Below are 16,563 nucleotides of genomic sequence, written 5' to 3' on the forward strand. Positions count from 1 at the left end.
CTCAATCCCATGCAGTTCATATTAATCTTTCTTCATATTGATACCAACTTTAAAAGCGACAAACTAATGACTATGCTATTTCATTTAAATATTGTGATAATCATCCTTTAGAATTTGACGTTGCCTTATTATACCATTTCTAACTTCTTTTTTTCAAATACTAGGACTATCACACTAATAATCTTGTTTTTCTAGTTTTAAGTAATATTTGTCAAGGAATGATAGTGACGGACGAATAAGAAGTTGCACAAATATTCTGACTTCACACTGTTTGTCACTTTCACAATAGTTTTAAGCGTTTATCAGCACTGATTAATTGATAATTTAATTTATCAAAGCGAAGTTTCAACTTGAGCTGAACAAATGTCCATATTAAAACAGCAAAATTGCCTGACCAACATTTCCATTCTCTAACTTGCAAGGTTGAATTAAAGCTGCAGATGAAAACCCTTACATTGTCTGTCATGAGAGAAATTTCTTTAAATGTTTTGATAAGAAACATTATTTTTTTTGATAACTCGAATAAAACCCGAATCAGGGTCATCTCCCTGCCCGAATCCAGTTTTGTTTTGATCGAATATGTATATCACTCTAACAATAGAGGGGGCTATATCAGAATTAAATTGCTCCATCCAGCTAGATGATCGAGACGCTTGCCGAGGCCAAATACTTTCTATTTTTTTATCAAAGATTTTCGTGTTGTATCAACTTTCTCCAGAGGTCCAGTTCGTCATCTCCTCTAGAGAATCCATTCATCTGTACATCTGTCAATTTTCAAGGTAAGACATCTTCTAGATTAGCTGATTTGAGCAAGAACATGGGGTCTCATTTCGAATTTCCGACATGGCCGCATTCATTGACCGGCGTACTACGAAAACACACGTGGGTGTGTAACGGGGAACCGACCGGCTAGGCTAGGCCAGCTCTCGCGTGCACACTATATTACACACAGATCAATTCGTCGCCGAACATGGTAATTTTGAGGATTCGGGAAGCTTGACATTTTTCAATGTCACTGAAGATATTTTGCTTCATCGGCGGTGGCAAGGTATATTCTTTTCACCATTTTTATCATTATCTTCCACTCCTTGAAATACTAATGCTTTGTTCCTCTCCCTTTTCCCCCTATTTTCAACTTCCCCCGGAAACAAGAGATTTCCTGGGTTAGGATTGTTTTTGTTTCCCCCTCTCAGCTGAGCTCTCCGTACTCCATAAACAAAGGGCTTCGGTTGGTCCTGGTTGATCGACCGGGCCTCGCTGGGGGTCTTTGTTCGCGTGCCTGGCACGTGCCAGTCGCGAGCCACTGAGCCTAACAAAGCGATATATGGCCAGGATTTGGGCTTTATTCTCCCCCTGTGCTTTGTTCCTATTGGGTAGCACCGAGACCAGAAGGGTCCATAATTTATGCACACTGTCCTACTGGGTTGCGGTAGGGCTAAGCTGGCAATGAGTGATGTTTTGTTTAGGTTCCTTCTTTATTGTGGTCTAGCTCCCAGAACTTGGTGGACAAAGACAGTTTTGAGAGGTTATTTTCAACCACACACAGACTCACAGTTGTAATTTGGCAGCTCTGAAGCTAGGTTGGATTTAGTACATCACTCCCAGGACTTAACCATTTTAGGACAAATTATAGAGGAAGAATATATTGTCATTGTCAAAATGTGAGTATTTCATACTAAAATTTCATAATGCTATTGTGTGACAGCAAATATTTGCCAAGTTGATAAAAACTAAAAGACAAATGTGTTGACTCTTGTCTTACTCTTCTTAGCGTGAGTGTGACACATGATATTCAGCGTTCATTTAATTCACTCATTGTCATACTAGTACTAGTAGACCTCTACATTTATTATTATTATGAGGCATATTTTATTTGTAATGAAAATATATAAATTATCGTTGCCATTTCATAATCGTCTTGATGTAAACAAGATGGTTGAGAGCTATTGAATAATCTCTCAATTCATCCTCTGTTTACAAATAACATTCAATTTACGTGACATGTCACTGACCTCTGACCTTTAGTATCAAAACCAACTGCATCCATCATTTGTGATGATGTCATGTTCAACACTTGTTATAGGGGCTACTGGCTAGTGTCATGTATGTACATTTAGGTCTGTATAGTCAACGTGCAAACTACTTGTCTCTACAAATCAAAGCATATTTACTTCTAGACCGAAAGCTTCAGTCTCTATAATCGTCGGTTGTTCCACTGAGACTACGTCTGGCTCCACTAGACCTCCGGTTATAGAGACAGAACGACTGCCTATGCCAGCCTGTGTTGAACTTATTCCGCTAGATTTTAGCCGCTAGGCCCCTCCCACAAACTTGCCACGGCCGTATTGTTATGCCCCCAAAATCCCCCAAAATGTCATTTTACCTCGTTCATTTCCAATTTTAAATTAGGCCTAGGGTATAATACATCGGTTCCACTTACTAACTTGATTGATATAATCCGTTTAATGGTCCCTTTTAAGGAAATTATCGGTCAAAATCGACATCCATGTTGAAAATCTTGCAAGCCGTGTTAAACTCTCGCTGCCGTCAATCTCATCCCTTCTAGTCTACGCCGAAGGCAAAATGATTATGAAGGAAAAACTGTGCGCCATCTACACGTTCGTAATGGCGTTATCACAGTTTTTCCTTCATAATCATTTTGCCTTCGGCGTAGACTACAAGGGATGAGATTGACGGCAGCGAGAGTTTAACACGGCTTGCAAGATTTTCAACATGGATGTCGATTTTGACCGATAATTTCCTTAAAAGGGACCATTAAACGGATTATATCAATCAAGTTAGTAAGTGGAACCGATGTATTATAGCCTAGGCCTAATTTAAAATTGGAAATGAACGAGGTAAAATGACATTTTGGGGGATTTTGGGGGCATAACAATACGGCCGTGGCAAGTTTGTGGGAGGGGCCTAGCGGCTAAAATCTAGCGGTATAAGTTCAACACAGGCTGGCATAGGCAGTCGTTCAGTCTCTATAACCGGAGGTTTAGTGGAGCCAGACGTAGTCTCAGTGGAACAACCGACGATTATAGAGACTGAAGCTTTCGGTCTAATTTACTTCATGTTTTTAGAATATTGTCTACTCCATTGATGGACATTGTTTGCAGACACTGACTGTCATTTTGTTCTTTATGTAGTACGTTGAAACTAGGCATTTCTCATTTTGAAATCCTGAAAACTGGCTGGTTTCAAATTTTTTTCAATCTGTTGTGCCATGTCAATGGATCAAACTCCCTTCATTTTTGAGAAATAGTACTTCACTCGACTTCTTAAAAAAACATCTGAAAAAAATACCAAATACGATTTTTTATTTGTCCTTAGACAGTTATGCTAGCTGAGTATCCCCTGGAAAAGGCACGATGCACATCCATATATTATTATTATTATCATTATTATCATTTTGCATCCTGCACAATGCAAAAACATTGTATGTCAGGTGACAGCTAACCTGTCTCTAGTGCCCCCCCCCCCACCTGAAAATAGAATCCCTTCAGCCTTAAATAATTATTTGATTACTATTATGACTGCCTCAGTAATTGTATTCATATTCTTCAAGTATCGATACATTTTTTAAGTCTCGTCTTTTTCAGTCATATTTCACTTTCATTGTTATTTCGCTACAGAGCGTACACAATACATTGGCCAAGCCCTTTGTGCAGATCTCATGCAGAGGAGATTTCTTTGTTGCTTCCCATGCCAAATTGCTCTTTTGATCAAATGTCTCTGAATTTCTCTTTCTCTTTGTCTCTCTTTGTCTATTTTTCTCTCTCTCTCTCTTTGTCTCTCTTTCTCTCTCTCTCTCTCTCTCACCTTGTATACCCCTCTGATTAGCATTATGACCCCCCCCCCCCTTACCCTACCAGCTGTGTGATACAGCATTGTGACTAACAATATCAAATGTAACACTAGTAATCTTATCAGCTACATGTACTTGTATTTATCTCTTATCATGCACATGTAGGTTGAAAATGTACCATCGTTACCAGCAGAAAAGTGTAGACACAAGATACAGGCTATAGATAGGTTACTGGGTGCTAGAAACTATAATTGAGTACCGGTAGACGGTAGTAAATCATTTTTAATCGATTCAGGAGTAAGTCACCACAGTTTCTGATCTGGGTATTGTAAAGATTGTTGTTATTGTTTTTGTTTATTTATTTATTTATTTTTCAACTTTATATATTGCAGCATGATGATTTAATTGATTATATGATCCCATGGGGGGGGGGGGGGCAGTTTGAGAAGCTTTTCATGAGTTCTAAAAATCTCAAATACATACAGTATATGGGGCTCTGGAACGACAAATATCATCTGAGAAGATTTTATCAACAGTTACAGGCTTTTTCTGTAGAAAATCCTATTTTGACAGCAGAATGAAAGAGAAACGGTAATGTACGGAGAGAAGAGAAGAGGAGAGAGAGAGAGAATGGAGAGAACAAACGGCATAGAGAGCGTTCTCTAGCTTTCCAATCACAAAGTTATTCCATCACGATCATCAACATCAGAAAGCAATTATGCATGGACTATTTATGTATTCTAGAGTAGGATTCGAGTAAGTCAGGGAGATGAAAATAGCCCCGATTGATCCATAGATTTGGTCCTCGTATCGAGGGTGTAACGAAAAAGGAAACCATTTCATGCTGTCGCTTCAATATACAATAAAATAATTTGTGTGTTTGGCTTCATGATATACATAAGATGTGTGATGTCTGCACTGCATTGAAGAAAGAAGGAATACAAAAATTACGCAGTTACTTAATGGCCAGATTTGGCTCAAAAATGTACAGTACTACTATTAGTAGGTTTGCTTACAAAGTTCAATCGTATGAAATAGATATATGGCAATATTCAGATTAGACTGATAATATTTGATTGGGCTATCTATTTTTAAGGCTCTTTTCTGTGTTTACTTCTTTAATTCAGAAATTTTTTTGAAATACTAAAAAGCATCTAGTAATTGTGTAGAACTACAATACATCCAACTAGTACCATCACCAGGGAGGGGCTTCGTGCTTCTTGCGCCCCCTTCCCCCCTTGATCCGCCAATTCCACATTTTGTGGTATAGCTTAATAACTTGTGATTCAGAGCCCTAACAATTTGGAATGCTCCCCAGGGAGTGGAAAATGTGCACACATTGTGTGTGGGTAAGCCTGAATCCGATGACCGGGGTAATAATATATCTGTAAAGCGCTTAGGTACATCGTTGGATCGGTGTATTGAGCGCTATATAAAAAACCGGATTATTATTATTAACAATTATTATTGATTGCCATCTGAAAAACAATATGTGATCAATGTAGCCCTAAAAATAATTCCTGTCCAGAAGGGGTGAAAAGTAGTGTGGAGACTTGCTTTAGGGTTAGTGACAGTGCTAAACATTTTCAAAACAATTTATAGTTTTTACAGGTACCCACTTATCAGCCTTGACCCCCCCCCCCCCCCCTCTCAACCTTCCGCCCCCACGCACGATACAAGATCAACTGTGATGTATTAAAGCAGGGTATATGAGAGAAGGGTATTCATGATATATGTAGGCCTGCTGGTACATTACATTAATTTATGCACATTGCACATGATAACATAGATACAGGTACATACACGTGTTAGTGTGTAAGGAGTAATTAATTAACTGCGATTGTTCACACGCAATCTGAACACATGACTCATGCTTGATGATACAGAGTCGATCCCCATCCTCAGACCAACCCGATGCACTCACACACACACACGTAGAGCATGGGAACGTTCACACTCTGTGACTCATCATGCAAGGGCAATCTCTTGATTCACTGATCTTTACACAGGTGATTAATTAATCTATAATGTGAATCACCTCATGCATATTCATGAGGTACATCATACAAGTAGATAATCATAATCTTCATTTGATTAAATCCATAAGCTCCTAGCATAGGTGCACATGCACTTTAATTAAGATGCAACATATCTTATGTGTGTAGCTGCAAATCGGATCAGTGACTACTTACATGCAGGTGTACATGTAGCCTAATCACAATTAACAATTATAGCGCCATACATAAAAATGTATTGTACATATTTACAATGAGCAGTAGAAATGTTGTAAGGTTGATTGGCGATTTGCATACCTGGTACATGTTTTGTGATTCTATAGCCGGGCAAAAAATACAGTTAAGCTCACAGTATCAAAACCTAGACCACCATTACAAACATGATCGATGGTGAGATTAAACTATCCTTGAATAATAGATTAAAATGAACTTGACTTTACAATATCAAAGAATGTATTTTTGGTAGTAATTAAAATGATTATCAATTTAATGTACAATAAAATTGAATATTTATTGCCAAAGTGAGCTGACTCATATTTTTCAATAAAAAAACATATCACCTTTTCCTTTAGCTCTTTACATTTACAACCTAACTCGATCATGGTGGTAATCTTGGAGAGCCATGTTCCCATTTAATCTAAACCAACAACACACATGACTCATCTCGCATCACTTCTTATCAAAGTACTGTACATGTATGCATAGCCTCTCTTCTTGTTGGAATGAGTATCGAGTATCAGAGAAATGAAATTGTCTTAACGCAACCAAATTTAATGCACACTTCTTTGTGATGTGCCTCAATACAAATTATTTCATTCACCTTACTATTGCTTACAAGCATAGACCGAGGCCTTGATTTATAATAAGGCGTACACAAAAAAGTGTTATATTGCCCTTTGCGACCGACCCCAAAATCTTGAAATCCATGGTCGGCTTTTAGAAGAAAAAATTTTACTGTTTTTTAGAGAAAAAAATGTTTAATGAATACAAAAACTGACAAATATCAGCCCAAAGAGGGAGAAAAAAGAAGATTTTTAAAAATTTGTATAAAGATTTCTGACCGACCGACCCATGTTTTGTCACCCTAAAGGGCAATACAGCCCAAAAAATTGTGTAAATGTACATAATAATAATAATTTGTTAAAGTCCACTCCAAATTTTATTAAGTTAAACCGAAAATGGAAATTCTTTTTGCCCAATTGATCGTGAGCCCGGCAGCCACTGAGCAGCGCCAGATCGACGTTGCTCTATCTCTTATTGTTGAACACCAAACAAGGTAGCAGCAACTCCCGTCTTTTAACGTGAGTGGTTGTGAGGTGGACGCTCTACTGACTGAGCCTTACACACCGGTCACCGGTCATACATGTATGTGCCCCTCATTACAGTAATGTTTCAGCTGTATTCATGTTCAATCTTATTCTCCTGTTACACATTTATGACTCACAACCTTCTACAAATTAACTCATGTACTCTCTCATGATAGTTTGCAGACCTTTGCAAAAGCAAGCAGCCATGTTCACATTCCACCGTCCCAAGATCTACCGCAGTGTAGCTGGGTGCTGTATCTGCAAGGCCAAGTCATCCAGCTCCAGATTCACAGGTAAGTGTGAACAGTCCCTCCTTCGGACACATCACACAGTACACATACTACATACATACATGTACTTTAACTTGTCCGACTCATAAGTACAGTGAAACCTGTCTTTAAAGACCATCCAAAGGGGAAACACAAAAAGTGGTCTTTGTAAACAGGTGGTCTTTGTAGTAGACAGGTTCCTTTAGTACATGTTTCAATGAGAAACCATTTTCAAGGGAAACAAAAACTTGGTCTTTGTAGACGGGTGATCACTAAAGCCGGTTTGACCGTATAAAAGCATGTTAACTCTAATACACCCATTTTAATCAAATGTCAACTAACTTTCAATCAAGATGTTTAGGTGAAACGTTATAGTTGCCCAATAGACTGGTGTACTGACTAGCATATTCAAACTTATGGATATTGTTTCCCTGGGGACCTAGTGACGAGGATTGAGATTGAGATTGAGAGTGAATGAACCACTCTATCACGACACCTCCATTTTACCCCGAATCCTCATCTTTGTATGCTTTTAAATTTTCAATTATCATATGGGCTACTATACAGTTTCTACATATATCAATTCCGTCTGGTAGATCTTTCATTCACAGATTCTAAGACACATTTTTTCAAAATTGCTTTTGATGATTAGCTTACTCTGTTCACATTGATGTATATTTCATATGTACATGTATTGTAATTTTTTTGGGGGGGTTTTGTTTAACAAGTAATTGTTTATCATTGTATTTTGTTTGTTAGCGCTTACAGACTTTGGTGGTTAGCGCTTTATAAGCACCGTTTTTATTATCATTATCATAAAGTCCCCTGTGTTATTCTGAGAGAATCTCATTTCTAGTCATGACCAAAATGTAACACATGACCTTTAACACAGGTTTACCGCGGTATAAAGGATTTAACATGAATCATATCCCACACATGCCCTACTACTGTTTGAACCCATGTCATGAGTCATTCATTTACCAGCTGTGTCATGTGCTAATTTCCTTTAGAGTCATGAATATCAATAATGGTAGAATGATCAGAGGTATCATCATTATTACATGTTTCCTGTTGCAACATTTTTTTTTCTTTTCATCATGAAATAATAGACTACCGGTATGACTATTTTCGTAATATAATAAAATTGAATGCACAAATCTTTGTTACCGGTAATTGCCCTATTACAAATTATTTCATTCACCTGTTACGAATAAATGAATCTCAGTAGTCAAGATGCAAAACGCAAACATAACATGTAGTTGTTGCTAGGTAGGGCAAACATTATGAGTTGTCCTACCTAGCAAAAGGTACCCATTTACCTCACCTAGGTCAAGTGTTGCAAATGTAGATTAATGTATTGTCAAAGGACATTAGTGCCATGGCGGGGAATGAACCGCGGACCATATGTGATCTACATTCTGGTGACATATCCACTAGACCAAGACATGTCCAGATATCATGATCAAGACTCATGATGTATTATGCGCTATACAAGACTGGATTATGTAACAGTATCCTGTTTATATACATTATAGTCTGTCAGTTGACTACAGTAAATCACATAAATAGGATCAACTGACAGACTTTCATGTATATTCAGTTAGAGGGCGCAACCATGCCTTTTAATAAAAACTTTCCTCACATGTTAAAACACCTGTGTAAGCTCTCTTCTCTTCAACTCAAGAATAACACTTGAAGATAAGGTTGAGTTCTGGTCATGCGATTGCATTGTGAAAGAAACTTTGTGGAATCGATCAGAGAAGGTTGATGATTGATCATCTGGCATATAAGTATTGATGTGTACTGCAAGGTTCTGGAATCATAAAAATGATAAGAAATTTGGCCCAGTCTTGGTAAAGTTACAAGCACTGTACACAGAAATATGTATATTGGACTACATCAAGAATATATCAAGAATATTAAGGCATTTGAAGAGCCATGCTTTTCAGGGAACATTGTTTATCTGATGTTCTTCGACATCACAAATAATACAATGATAACGCTCACAAATTATTGTTCACCTTATTTTTCTACTATGCATCTACATTTCCAGACAGCAAGAAGTATGAGATGGAGTTCAAGAACTGCTTCAACCTGGTGGAGGGCCAGCAGAGACAAGGAGAGATCTGCAACGCCTGTGTGCTACTCATCAAGAGGTGGAAGAAACTACCCAAGGGAACCGAGAGGAATTGGAACCATGTAAGTTTCAGCCATTGCCATGGTTACCACCTGAAAATCAGGAAATGAATTCATTTATTTCCAACTATCTTTTCACCTTTGGGATTTTAATTGTGTTTTGTGATAAACTTTTTTTTCTTAGCACCTTTAAAGGTATTAAAGGTAAAGACCAGTATTGGAAACGCCCCAATTTCAAAAAATGAAATGGAAGCTCTCATTACCAATCATGTGAAAGAATATGTTTTGACTAATACATGATGATAAAAAATTTGCCGGGAAACCACCTACTAATTCATATATTTGGTAAATTTGTTTCTCTCATGGTCTGTGAGAGATATAGGGTAGTCCCATATACATCTTTCTGTGTATAGTGCTTGTAACTTTACGAAGAATGGGCCAAATTTCTTATCATTTTGATGATTCCAGAACCTTGCAGATGCTAGATGCTAGATGATCAACCTTTTCTGATCGATTCCACAACGTTTCTTTCACAATGCAATCGCATGACCATAACTGGTCTTTACCTTTAAGTTCATAATTATATCAAGCTTGCATGTATATCCAGTGGGGTTGATAAACTTGTTTGTATTTTGTATACGTTGAGGACTACGCGGCCTTGCAGGTTTTCAGCAGTTCAATTTTCCCTTAATTGCATCCAATCTTGCACTGTATATACATGTATATCATTGTTCTTCTATAGCTCTTATAACTGTCGGACTTCACAACTGTCATTGTTTTTTTGTATGATTGAGAAAAAGAATAAGATTGAACCAAATTGAACTAACTCACTCTACCACACCTTCCCTTCAATCGACCACCAGGTAGTAGATGCCAGGGCGGGGCCAGGGGGGAAGTCCCAGCTGAGGCAGAAGCTCAAAACCCAGAAGACCGCGCCCACCAACCTCTACTCCAACAACTGCAACAACAACAACCCCGGCTCCCTGGTGACGGAGCACGGGTGGAGCCGGAGACACAAGAGGAAGCACGCCGAGCGGAAGAGGAGGATGCAGCTCCTGGACGGGCTGAGAGCAAGGAGTCACCCTGACAGTAAGAGATTCATTGAATTTAGAGTTGTACGGTCCCTTGGATAGGATGTTTAAAGGGATAGTTGAGTTTTGTTGCAGAGGGTGCTTCGCAATTTTTTTTTTTGTGAGCTAACGAAAAACTGAGAGTCTAATTTGAAAGAACATACAATTTAAATGACAAAATCATCTTTGTTTGATCAAAATCGGTTCAGAGACGGCTAAAATATCCATAAATATAACAATTTCTAATATTTTTTGGTGCCCCACAAATATTCCATAATTTAAACCAGCCGTTGAAAAAACGAGATAGCCCCTCATACGTTTTATTCCAGCCAATGCCGATATTGGCTTTTTCATGTTGGTTATAATACGCACAACCAGCCGGCCTGTGTATTGTTATTATTAATGAATAAATTAATTAACAGTTACCATTATTATTTTAAAAGTGGAGCTGAATTGGTATGATCGTATTTGCTAAATTGCACACATTTTGGGGTCTAAAATTACCTTCATAGCAATTTTAGGTCCTAAAAGAGCAATAGAAATGTCATAAATAAGAATAAGAGCAATAACCGTGCACTTTGAAGGCATTTGCGGTCTGGAAGAAGAACTCAGCTATCCTTTTAGTAGTAATAAACAATAATGATAATAATATGTCTTGTTTACCCAGGGTAGCCTCATCAGTATTAATACTGTTCTCCACGAGGGCCCTGCATGTTAATAGCACTAATCAAATGCAGACAATAATCATGTCTTTTCCCTTCCTCTCCTTTGCGTACCTCTCAGCGGAAGATGCATCGCCACCTAGCCCCACCCCCAGTGATGCCTCAGACATCTCAGTAGCCTCCCAGCCAAGATCTAGAACAGGCTTAATATCATCAGATGACTTGGATGAACTACCCCCTCTACTGGCCTCCATCATTGACACTTCTTACTGGAAAATGTAGGCAATTTTAAAATAAATCTTTTTCTTTAACAAAGTGCTTTTGTTTATATGTTGTTCTTCTTCAGAGCACTTAGTGAAGCAATATAAGTCCATAGTTGAGTGCTTCAGTAAGTCATATCATATCTACAGCGTGGAATAATTTTTAATGATATCTGAAGAAGAAGCATGATGTAGCTTTAAGTGTAATGAAGGATATTAGTTCTGACTTGTGCCGTTTCTTTGAATTCTCCTCAGTTCCAATTCGTTAGAGTGAATTGTAGGGCTAAGTTGTGTTGAAAACTTGTTAGAAAGGAATTATTAATCGACAACAATTTATGATTGTAGATATATTATGATGTTAATATTGATTTTATGGATGTAGAACAGGTTTCAGGTCAATATACTGTAGGTCACTTTGATTAATGTGTTACATTGAAGTTTTATCTAATGACCATCATTTTTACCATCAATATGACCACCAATACACAATTACCATTACCATCATCATTAATTTTATTATCATCATTATTATCATCATCATTCATGACTTCATCACTTCTTTCAGTTTTTGATTAAAAGATGGTCATTAATGTATATATATTTTTCTTTAACAGGGAGAAGATTTGTTGTGGGACCATCTTCAAGGGGGTGCGAGGAGAGATCATGGTGCACCCACAGCTCCTCAGACCGTGCGCAAACTCCTGCCTGGGGTCAGGGGTCAGACGGCCGACCCCTAGCCCCGCCCACAGGTCACCCTCTGACCCCTCTTCCCAGCACAAGCCAAGCCCTGCCCTCTCTTGCAACAAGGGTGTGGTCAGCAGCGACCCCATCGCAGCAGTGACCAACAAGCGTGGGGCGAGACAGGACAGTATCGGTAGCGAGGGATCCAACGACAGCTCGGAGTCGGATGACCTCAGCTTATTAGCTCACTCTGCAGAGGTCGAAGGGCAGAGGTTAACAGGAAGTGACATCATGGAATCATGCTAGTGTTGCATGTGTCCTCTTCCAAGATATTATAAGACTTCCTGAACTGTTGTTTGTTCCCTCAACCTTGGTCAAAAGAATATTGTGTTGTACTTGAATGTCAGCGCCGGAATCAAGTGAGTTCTTCCTCAAAATCGTCCAGCCTTTAGATTCGTATGTCTGTTTACGGAAGAGCGAGATGTGAATTGGTCTGCATGTAGAGGTCAGATCTCCAATCTTTACATAAACACAGCCTGGTTTTTTGACTAGCTCCCATATGCCACATCTTGAGGTTGGCAACTGGTGAGTCGCAGACGTGAGTAGTGTGAAGCTGATTTGCGTCTGCAAAAGCCTCATTCATGTGCAGTGTAAGAATGGATTTCAATGGTTGGCTTCATCATCACTTCAGATGTCTAGATTTGTGATTTTGCTGACATGAGTCTCTATCCTCTCTCCCATCGGCAGTTCCATCTTCACCTTATTAGCCATCTCTTTTGTAATGAACAAGAAGGTAACCCGGTCGAGGAATCGCGCTGAAAGATGTCTTTCAAGAATTATGCTGAAAGATGTCTTTGTGAGGTCACAATGGCCATTCTTGTGATGAACACACACACACTTGATCATCATTGCCCCAATGGGATTCATAATTATACGAGGATGTGTTTGTGTATATAACAAGATCCCAATATGTTCAAGTGTGCATACACGAGTTTGCTGCACACACATCAGGCTGTGCGTTGGCTTAAGGTAAACAGAACGATATACAGGTAACGCTTACCCTGTTGAGAGCCAGAAGGGCATTTTACATTGTTGTAAATGATTTGAAATAATCCCTTCTGGCTCTGAGCGTACAATTAATGTGTGCATATCGTGGAGATCGATGCAAATACCCGTCTTTTATGTAACTTATCATAAAGACTTGTCAAAATTGTATGTCGATGGTTCAGTGGCACAAAGACGTAACTCCATATTTTGCCGAAATGAGTATTTGATATCAAAATGTTCAGAAAAATGTAGGCGCTACTGGAAACACAAAGACTTAACCGCACCTAACACCCCATTGAAGTCAATGGCTAGTGAAACATAGACTTAACTCCTTAAGGCCCAAGTGTTCAGTGACACATAAATCACTTTTTCTTAAAATGTAGTTACGTCTTTGAGTCACTGACCCCTCGATACAGACTTTTCAAAATTGAATGTGTACCAATGGTGCGTCATTGGATGAATGATGTATGATTGTTTGCTGTGCCACAAAGTAAAGAGGAGAAATTTGCTAAGAATGTTTGATTGAGCGAATGGCTACTTTAAATACTGTTCATTCATTATGAACTTTCAACTGTACACTACAAAGCTGGTAAAACACATTAGTTTTCTAATGCATGTATACATGCATTTTCTGTTGTGCTCGAGCAAATTGAGGGCACAATTTAACCTTCAATAAAAAATGCAAAGTATAAAAATGGTGTTTAAAAAAAATGCAATAAAATTGGCTTATCTTCATTTGCTGTATAGACAATTGAAGTTGGATATAATATGCTAGCTGTATCCATAGCTGTCGTGTTATGAACACATTCAAAAGTTATATTCAATAAACCATTTTTCTGTATGAATTACATTAAAATAAAATCTATTCTTCAGGAAGGAGGCTAGACATCAAATGATAATATAAGAAAAACAAGGAGAAAAAAGAAAAGACATACAATTACTAAAAGTGGTTTTGGGGATGGGGAGAATTGAACTCCAATGTACCGTAAGTGTGACAATATGTCCCTTTTTAATTTTAACAGACCACAAAACCAGGAATTTCCTCTTTTCTTAGTAGCCCATTGCAAACAAAACTGTTCTTTGTTATTGAATGTTGGTTGCTGTTATATGATGTGGACAAAGTGAGGTTTATTATAAATGCATAATTTTATTATAGATGCATTATTTTCTTGATGAGATATGTTGCAATTGAAAGTATTTTTTTGAGTGTTGTTACTACAGAGAGAGAGAGAGAAAGGCTAATTTTTTTATTCAGATGCTCTTATTTTTTAACTCTATTTATTGCCAAAAAGGGCCAAAAGAGATAGAAGAAGAAGGTTGTATGGAAACGAAGTATATTATAATGATAGAAATGTAAATATGTAATTTCACGTATGTATGTATGTATGTATGTATGCATGTGGAAGTCTGTATGTGTCAACCAGCAGTGTATGTGTTCAGTGTTTGTGTATATTTGTCAGAAGTGTTTTGCATTAGTACACCAGAAAGCTGAGCAGTTTGCAAGCACCGTGGGTGTAGTCCATGTTACACCGAGAGTGTAGTCCATGTTACACCGAGAGTGTAGTCCATTTAACACCATGAGTGTAGTCCATGTAACACTGAGAGTGTCCATGTTACACCACAAGTGTAGTCCATGTAACACCACAAGTGTTGTCCATGTTACACTGAGAGTGTAGTCCATGTAACATCATGAGTGTCGTCCATGTTACACCAAGAATGTAGTCCATGTAACACTACAAGTGTTGTCCATGTTACACTGAGAGTGTAGACCATTTAACACCATGAGCGTAGTCCACATTACACCATGAGTGTAGTCCATGTAACACCACAAGTGTAGTCCATGTTACACCAAGAGTGTAGTCCATGTTACATCGAGAGTGTAGTCCATGTAACACCACAAGTGTAGTCTATTTTACACCACAAGTTTAGTCCATGTTACACCTAGGGTGTAGTCCATAGTAAACACTGAGGGAAATGAACATTGAAGAACATGCCAACTACATCCAGTTTTATTTAATGCTTACACTTGAGTCTTACACCTACCGTAATGTTCTGTACAATATGTATGTGTACAGTCAGTGTTTAATATTGTAACGCTCCCCAGTGGTGTTAAGCAGCGTGGTGTTAATGTTAAAATGTGTGGTGTTAAGCAAAATTAACACCAAACCTGTGGTGCCAGTTTAAAATTTCTTGTAATAACGCCAAATCTTTTATTTACCCCAAATCATTCTATTTACTCAGTGGCGCCTGGTTAACACTGAAGTTTTACACTGTAGGTGTTAGCACATATCATGGTATTGAATCAACTTTATGCACTTCACTCTATGCATTCTTCGTAGTTTTTAATCTACACCACACTATTATTAAACAAAAACTAAACACCCAATCCTTGCAAAGCTCAGGAATACATATTTGTAATACTTAAATCTTATATCCTAAATAAATCAAAATGTATTATTTATATGTTTCTCCTGTATATCTAGATAAGGATAGCTGTATTTTTCTTTGTGCAATTTCTAATTTTGATTATTTCTTGCCCTTTCAAGTCAGGCTGAAAAGTAGTACCTCCCGAAAAAACACCTTGCCTTGTATACGTCCATATTATCCCTTCCATATTGTATGCTAATCATCTAGGTATACTTTTTTCAATGTGAATGTTTTCATTAATTGACCAAAGACTTTTAGAAATGTGAACAAAGTCCTGTTTGTATAATGTACACAATATATAGCTAGACTTTTCCCTTTCATAGACAATTAGATATACCTACACGTATAGGTTATTTTCAAACGAAGAGCAGGGGTGTTGCTTGGGGTGGGGGGATTCACCTCTTTCAAAGTTTCTGTGTGCAAAATGTGTGAAATTGGTGACCTTTTTTTCTTTTTTTTGCCAGAGAATCACTCAATCACAAAAGAAATCAGGTTTTGAGTTTTGACTGAGAGTTAATTTTTGCTGACAATTTTTTTTTTTAATTGTAAAATTATTTTGGGGGTGGGGGAGGGAGAGGTCACTTGCCCCTTGCAAAGCCCTTGCTCACATGCACAGTAACAGCTCACTTGCAGGCGTTTTAGGTAGTTCACTATAGTAAAGGGGTCTGCAATCATAGGCTAAATATAGTACATAATTATACAGTTTGCAGGCCAAACCATTGTCAGTAGTTTTGTGTTATAAACTGTCTGCACTGTAAAGACTAGGCTGACTGCACGGTCTACCGCACACCATAGGCTCTGCATTTAAGCTCCTCCTGACTTGGTTGTGTTAAAGTTTCAAATTAGAGTCTGTGCGTTTAGACTACCAATTGATAATG

The 16,563-nt window shown here is 38.1% G+C and overlaps 1 protein-coding gene across 3 annotated transcripts; it reads left to right on the forward strand.

The window, feature by feature from the left end:
* The first annotated feature begins 605 nt into the window (after positions 1-605).
* LOC575309 (SIN3-HDAC complex-associated factor) lies at positions 606-12,748 on the forward strand. Of its 3 annotated transcripts, none has more exons than XM_011664243.2 (6): positions 606-779; positions 7,310-7,426; positions 9,456-9,601; positions 10,402-10,627; positions 11,392-11,548; positions 12,145-12,748. In XM_011664243.2, exons 1-6 carry the CDS (start codon positions 641-643, stop codon positions 12,515-12,517), a joined length of 1,158 nt encoding a protein of 385 aa, XP_011662545.2. In that variant the 5' UTR covers positions 606-640; the 3' UTR covers positions 12,518-12,748. The 3 variants fall into 3 exon arrangements, with proteins under 3 accessions (XP_011662545.2, XP_011662544.1, XP_780813.2); XM_011664242.2 differs by lacking the exon at positions 606-779 and adding an exon at positions 923-1,048; XM_775720.5 differs by lacking the exon at positions 606-779 and adding an exon at positions 1,239-1,661.
* Positions 12,749-16,563: the final 3,815 nt, after the last annotated feature.

The sequence above is a fragment of the Strongylocentrotus purpuratus genome, unplaced genomic scaffold (assembly GCF_000002235.5).
Source record: "Strongylocentrotus purpuratus isolate Spur 01 unplaced genomic scaffold, Spur_5.0 spur5_contig_850, whole genome shotgun sequence".
In the NCBI taxonomy this organism is placed as follows: domain Eukaryota; kingdom Metazoa; phylum Echinodermata; class Echinoidea; order Camarodonta; family Strongylocentrotidae; genus Strongylocentrotus; species Strongylocentrotus purpuratus.

Excerpts from the sequence above, each read along its gene's own strand:
- LOC575309 (XM_011664243.2), top strand. The coding sequence starts at position 641 with ATGATCGAGACGCTTGCCGAGGCCAAATACTTTCTATTTTTTTATCAA. Across the intron at positions 7,427-9,455 it reads ATCCAGCTCCAGATTCACAG|ACAGCAAGAAGTATGAGATG; the intron begins GTAAGTGTGAAC and ends CTACATTTCCAG. Across the intron at positions 11,549-12,144 it reads GACACTTCTTACTGGAAAAT|GGAGAAGATTTGTTGTGGGA; the intron begins GTAGGCAATTTT and ends TTTCTTTAACAG.